Genomic DNA, 6,473 nt, shown 5'->3' with positions numbered 1-6,473 from the left:
GTTGTGAGCCACCATGTGGTTGCTGGGAATTGAGCTCAGGATCTCTGGAGGAGCAGTCAGCGTCCTTGACCTCTGAGCCATCTTCCCAGCCCCTAGATAGATCTAGTATTATATTCCAGGTCCTCTGCTTGCTGCCCCCACTCTTGACTCAACAGTAGAAGATCCTTAAAAATCCCTGTTGCAGTGGTTTTTCTATCACCAGAGGGATTCCTCATCCTGGTCAGTGCCCCTGGGCTGGGAGGTCAGACAGGAAGGCAGGGTTCAACTCGAGACAGCCAGTTCTCCTCCATCCCAAATGCTTCAGTCATTGCATCTCCCCAAAATGTACGTGCTAAGATCCTCCCTGCCGACATGATGTTATTAAGAAATGGGATTTTGAGGGGATCATGATGAGGTTTCATGAGGGTATAAGGGTGAGATTTCAAGAATGAGATTAGTACCTTTATAGGTCAAGGGAGCTCTACCCTGAGAGGGCCTTGTAAGTGAGGCCTAAACTCGTAAGATTACTAAGCTGGGCTGAGGTGACTAGGAGAGCTTGATCATCTGAAGATGCCAGCAGACTGGCCACTTGCTCAATTCAGAGGTCATGTCCTGCCACCCACAATTCTAAAGTCTTTACAAAGCTTGAAGTTCTTGTTCATTTCAATGCTCTAGCTGGACATCTCTCCAAAGACAAGAAATTGATGGATCTCTGCTTCTGATGCTGGAAGGAAGGCAGTAGAGAGACCAAGCCATAGCCAGAGATGATGTCATGGAACACTGTGACATCACAGTGTTTATTTTCTGCTTTCTTCACCCATTTTTGCCTCCCTGTTGCCACACCTTCTCCTTAGTCATCTGGCTCCCACATAGCTGCACACACAGGCATAGACACCACCTGGGCTTCCAGGTATATGACAGTGGTGGGTAAGGGTGACTCCTAACGCAGAGGGGTTTGGGCTTGAGCAACAGGGAGGGGGACAGTCATTCCCGGTGCTGCCGTAGTTTAGCATGCTCCTTACCACTCAATCATCTCATCATTCCCCACCCCCCAGCCCCCGTCCCCACTGCCCCCCAACCCCCTGCAGTTGACCATGGCCTCAGAAGCAGAAAAAGCATTCCATCGGTTTGCTGTCTTTGGAGAATCGTCCAGCAGCAGCAATGAAATTACCAACAAGAACTTCTCCAAACTCTGTAAAGACTGTGGCATCATGGATGGCAAGGCAGTGACCTCCACAGATGTGGACATTGTATTCAGCAAAGTGAAGTAAGGGGCCAAAGGTGGCGGTGAGGGGAAGTGAAAAGATATAGTTTGTTTTGTTTTTGAAACAGAATTTCTCTGTGTAGCCGTGGCTGCCCTGAAACTCTCTGTAGACCAGGCTGGTCTCGAACTCACAGAGATCCACCTGCCTCTGTATCCTGAGTGCTGTGAGTAAAGGCGTTTGCCACCAGCCTGGCACTGTCTGGCGTAGTTCCTAATGATGGAAGATTTATAAGGAGCATCTGGCAGATGCTGGGCCCGGTCCCTGGTCTCAAGATTCATTGGCAGGATAAAATAGGCCATGCCTGACTAAGAGAAAGGTAGATGTTGGGAGGTTGGGACTTCACACGCCACAGTAACTGGATTTCTGTCTGACCGGCCAGGGCCAAGAACGCCAGAACCATCAACTTTCAACAATTTCAAGAGGCAATGAAGGAGCTGGGCCAAAAACGCTTCAAGGGGAAGAGCCCAGATGAAACTTTGGAAAATATTTACAAACTCATGGAAGGCAAAGACCCTGCCACTACTGGGGTTACTGTGAGTGACCTCTTCATTTTTTGTCTGAACTTTTCCTTCCTTCCTTTCTGTCTGTCCATCTGTCTGTCTGTCTGTCTTTCTACCTAGCAGGATCTTACTCTGTTGGCTTAGACTAGCCTAGAACTGGGCTCTGTGACCCAGGCTAGTTTTGAACTGCAGGTCTGCTAGCTTCAGCCTCCCAAGTGCTAGGATTATTACAGGCGTGTGCCCCCACGCCGACCCCAGTGACATGTGTGCCCCCACGCCGACCCCAGTGACATGTGTGCCCCACGCCGACCTCAGTGACAACATTCTTCATCGCCAGCCCAGAACCCATCTTCCCTAGACTCTATTGCTCTGGTCCCCTCTCCACATCTGTGCCCCCAAATCCAGTCAGTAGTGTAACTCAGGAGACAGCCTGCAGTACACTGCCTGTCCTGGAAGACTTTAGAGCCCGGAGGTGAGAGGACTGTGGCCTGGAGACAGACACTTGCTGGAGGTGCACTTGGCACTTCCAGCTACATCCTTAGCCACAGAATAGCTACTTCACTAGTGGAATTTAGACCCGTTCTCAAGTCTCATGTCTGGCCTTCTGTCGCTTTGGAGGTGCATTAGCATTGGAGAGCTTGGTGCCTGCGCCCCCCCCGCCCCCCACCCCTCCCCCTACAAACATTAAGGTTTAATCTCAGACCTCCTCCCTCTGACCCCTCCTCACCTTACTAAATTGTTCCCTCTGTACAAGCAGTGCTCTCAGCTCTGCACGTTGGGGGTGGGGCTTGGGACTGAAGGCCTCTGGCAGTGGCCTAATCAGAATGACTCCTCTGGATACCGAAAAATCCACCGTCCTTTCCCACAGGGGAGGTCCTCCTGTTTCAAGAGTAGAGGGCTCTGTCAGAGTTCCTGCCCACAGCTGTGTCTGGGCCTCAGGAAGCAGCAGCAAGCACTTAACATGTGTTCTAAGGCTCTAAGACCCTATGTGGGGGAGGGCTGTGACCGTGCAGGGAGAGGAAGGCTCAGACGCAGCACCCTCTGGCTTGCAGAAAGCGACAACAGTGGGTGGAGTAGACCGGCTGACAGACACCAGTAAGTACACTGGAACCCACAAGGAGCGCTTTGATGAGAGCGGCAAGGGAAAGGGTATCGAGGGCCGGGAAGACACCACAGACAACTCAGGCTACGTGAGTGGCTACAAGGGGGCTGGCACCTACGAGAAGAAAACCAAGTAGAGAGGAGCCAGCTTTGCCTGCTGGTTTCCTGAGCCTCGGTTCTTAACACCAGGAACCCCAGGAAATAATACACATTGTGTGTGTGCAGCATCTAGCGAGGCGCATCTCATGAGTATGAGGAACAGAGTGGCCCATAGACAGAGAAAGAGGGGAGAGAAAGCTCACAGAGCCAGGCTTTTAGTCACGGGCCCTTTACCCTGCTAAGCCTCATGCATAGCAGCTCTAAGGTAAGTAGTCTCCTTGGCAACTGCTCCTGAGAACAGGACTGGAAAACACATTTGGAGATAAGAGTTAAATCAGATGCAGAAGACAAAATATTTACTCACTGGGTTCGCACATCAGTGGCCTCTGTCCCTTCTACCTCCCCAAAGGGAGTCATAGTCCCTGATTTGACACACTCCAGTGATCATTCATCAGGCCCTTGAACGTGTCTCCCAACTTCCTTATCGGATAGAACCCCAAGTTTTGTTGGGAGATAAATAGAAGCCAGGAAGGGGGTCCTGACACCCATTACAAAACAAAAATCTGTCTTCAGGCTGGGCAAAGAGAGAATCTTTTTGTTTGATTGGTTGGTTGGTTTTGGAGCCAGGAGTGTCACTGTGCAGCATTGGCTGGCCCTAGAGACCTGGAACGCTAGACCAGGCTGGCCTTGAACTCACAGAGATCGGCTTGCCTCTGCCTCCCAGTTGCTGGCGTTAGCGGCTTTGACCTGCCCCCACTTCCGCTGTCATGCCCACAGAACAGAGACATTTCCAGCTGCTAAGTAGGTATGAAGGATGATCAGAGACGGCTGGCCACCAGGACACCGGGAGCAGAGAAAGGAATCAAATCATGACTGACTTGAATGGGGTTTTAACTTTTTATTTTGAAACTGTTACAGATTCACAACAAATCAGTGTACAAAGGGGCCCATGGACCTTAGGCTCAGTTTCCCCAAATGGTTTTGTCACTTTCCATGGCTGGGGCTGGGGCTGGGGCTGCCTCATCCTCTGCCACCTGAGTGAAACAGACTTCTTGGAGTCTGGGAAATGTTGGATAGAGATAAAGGAAGAGAGGGGGACTCAGGAGACCTTGGGGAAAAAACAAAAAAGACAATTTGAAATTCTGGTGGGCAAAGGCGAGAGAGGGAAGGAAGGCAGAGGTCGGGGGAAAAGGTAGGCAACATGGCTAACAGTGGCTGGGAGAGTAGGGAAAACACCACCAGGCGCCTGGTGGGGAAGGAGAGGTTATGTAAGAAGGAAGGGGGAAATCACAGAGAAGTGCAGGCTGGGGACAGAGAGGGCTTTGAGGAAGTGAGACAAAATGGGCCCGGGGTCATAGGGAGGCCCTCATTGCTGGAGTGTGGCAGGAATTATAAGGAAAACTGCGGGGAGCTTGCCGAGGGCGGGGTGGGTGGGGGTGGGGGTGTGGGGGGGAGACTAACACTAAAAACAGGGATAGAGAGAGATACTGGAGCTGGGTGCCTGTTGCCATGGTGTGAGCTGGGGCCTGGGCCTCCATCCAGAAGTCGGGATCTGGCGCAGTAGCTAGGCAAGCACTGCCAGCTGGACACCATCAGCTTCTTGGGTGGGTTTTACTGTCACTGGGAGAGGGAGGTTCATGGTGGGGGTGATGAGAAGGTGAAAGGAGCCTGAAGGACGGAGGGTCTCTCTGCCTCAGAGGTCAGGGAGGAAGAGTCTCTGCCAGACTCAGACTTTGGGAAAAGGCTTTGGGGTGCCATGTAAAGGCCTGGACTAGGTGAGACTGGTGGGGGAACTAAGTCTCTAGTAGAGGCCAACGATGTCTATTGGCTCAGCATCGTGCTTGCGGGAGCAGAGCAAGTACAGCCTCTGGTTGGTCAGGGTGCTGTTGTAGCTACAGCTGGTTGGTGGCTGTTTAGGGTCTTTGGTGCAGACCGTGATGGGGAAGGAGTTCTGAGTGAGGGTACAGTACTCATTGTAGTTCTCACAGAAGCTCTTGCTGTGCTTGCAGAACTTCTGGATGTCTTCCCAGGGCGCATGTACCACGTAGTGGATCTTAGGGCAGTGCCAATCCTTCAGTCGGCCTCTCACGTAGGCCATGATGCCATTACAGTATCCGTGGAAACCCTTCAGGTAGTTAACCTTGGGGTAGTCAACATGTAAAGTGCGGAAGTTCTTGATGGCGGTCTTCATTGTGATGCCTATCACCAAGGTTGGTTGGAGGAAAAGGAGCCAGGCCACATCTGGTGCCATGGCTTCTGAAATTAGAGGCGCGTTAGGCCTAGAGTGTCTGCGCACCCTTCCCCGGCTTTCCACATGTGCCTCCCTCATCCTCTAAGAACTGGTCAGTACCAAACACATTCTGGCACTCCAGAAAGACGAGGAGGCACTTGCTCAAGGCGACCCCTGCCATCCACAGCCAACCCCTCCCCGCTTGGTTCACCATCGACTCTCAGCCTCACCCAGTCCTTGGGCTGCCGCTGGTCCTTGGTGAAAGATGCTTCTGGATGCTCCCTGCTTCCTGGCACTCCTTACTGTAGATATAGAAGGACTGGAGAACAGGCTGCTTGGCGCGGTCCCTGACAGCTTCGCAGGAAGAAACTGATGACACTGGTGGGGGAGGGCAGGGGGGGAGGAGACTTGTCTTGCCTAAGACCGCTTACAACGTAGAGGTGGGATGAGACTAAAAAGGTTTCTAGATAAAGACCAGGCTGGAAGGAGGGAGTGTTCCCTGGGTGCGAGAAGCCCTGTGCTAAGTGCTTAGACAGGTAGGAGGAAGGAGACATCGCTGTCTGGTCTCCTAGATCGTGTCCTCAGAACACTTAGTTCCAACCTCCTGGCCAGAAATCCCTACGTTCCCGGGCCTTCTTTGATGTTGGCTCTGACACACTGGTCCTGCTTTTAGCAAAGTAGGAAGGAAAGAACCATCTTTTTTTTTTCCTGAAGAACAAAGTGTTTACCTTTGATCAAGGGTCCACAAATGTCTCATCTCACTTAAAAGCCCCAGGGGCCTTGTACACGGGCACCTCCGCCAAAGTAATAAACTGAGAACAGAGAGCCTCTGGGTCTTCCCACAGTCCTCTTCCTCCTTCTCCTCCTCCTCCTCAGTGCCCAGCTGATTGTGCCAACACCCTGCACCCGTGACTCAGGGCCTCGGGTTCAGAGCAGTGCTGGGAATCTCCGCACGCTGACTCTGAAGCTCCAAGCCTGGCAGGTTGGCTCTGATATTCTGATTATCGGAGATTTGAGAGAATGTGAGCCACCTGGCCTGATCAGATTCTTGGAACCGGCTAGGCTGTGGTGGCGTGTCCTGCTGAGGACTGGGCTAAGTGCCTCAGCTTCTTATCAACCATCTGCATCTTCATCAAAGTCAACAAGCTGGCTTCAAGGTACCTGCCAGCTCTAACCCTTGATCCCACAGGCCTGTCAGCCTTGAGTCCCTGCAGCTATTTGCCACCTTTGCACATTCAGGGACTTTATTTGTGACAGGCTCTCACTGTGTATCCCAGCTGGCCTCAAATTCGTTGTCCT

The 6,473-nt window shown here is 52.2% G+C and overlaps 2 protein-coding genes across 3 annotated transcripts; one reads left to right on the top strand and one right to left on the bottom strand.

The window, feature by feature from the left end:
- Positions 1–1,034: 1,034 nt before the first annotated feature.
- On the top strand, positions 1,035–3,096 carry TPPP2 (tubulin polymerization promoting protein family member 2). Its single transcript, XM_084767502.1, has 3 exons — positions 1,035–1,246; positions 1,624–1,777; positions 2,797–3,096. Exons 1-3 carry the CDS (start codon positions 1,074–1,076, stop codon positions 2,980–2,982), a joined length of 513 nt encoding a protein of 170 aa, XP_084623628.1. The 5' UTR covers positions 1,035–1,073; the 3' UTR covers positions 2,983–3,096.
- A 1,311-nt stretch (positions 3,097–4,407) lies between these two features.
- Positions 4,408–5,923, bottom strand: RNASE13 (ribonuclease A family member 13 (inactive)). Of its 2 annotated transcripts, XM_084767646.1 has the most exons (3): positions 5,903–5,923; positions 5,405–5,552; positions 4,408–5,200 (listed from the first exon to the last, which is right to left on the bottom strand). In XM_084767646.1, the coding sequence occupies exon 3, from the start codon at positions 5,193–5,195 to the stop codon at positions 4,746–4,748; it is 450 nt and encodes a 149-aa protein (XP_084623772.1). In that variant the 5' UTR covers positions 5,196–5,200; positions 5,405–5,552; positions 5,903–5,923; the 3' UTR covers positions 4,408–4,745. The 2 variants fall into 2 exon arrangements, with proteins under 2 accessions (XP_084623772.1, XP_084623771.1); XM_084767645.1 differs by having other exon boundaries at positions 4,408–5,552.
- Between the last annotated feature and the right edge of the window lie 550 nt (positions 5,924–6,473).

The sequence above is a fragment of the Acomys minous genome (genome assembly GCF_964271855.1).
Source record: "Acomys minous genome assembly, chromosome: 18".
In the NCBI taxonomy this organism is placed as follows: Eukaryota; Metazoa; Chordata; class Mammalia; order Rodentia; family Muridae; genus Acomys; species Acomys minous.
This window is presented reverse-complemented; position numbering and strand designations above follow the sequence as displayed.

Coding starts and splice junctions, on each gene's coding strand:
- TPPP2 (XM_084767502.1), top strand. CDS start 1,074: ATGGCCTCAGAAGCAGAAAAAGCATTCCATCGGTTTGCTGTCTTTGGA. Junction 1,247..1,623: donor ATTGTATTCAGCAAAGTGAA/GTAAGGGGCCAA, acceptor CTGACCGGCCAG/GGCCAAGAACGCCAGAACCA. Junction 1,778..2,796: donor CTGCCACTACTGGGGTTACT/GTGAGTGACCTC, acceptor TCTGGCTTGCAG/AAAGCGACAACAGTGGGTGG.
- RNASE13 (XM_084767645.1), bottom strand. CDS start 5,273: ATGAGGGAGGCACATGTGGAAAGCCGGGGAAGGGTGCGCAGACACTCT.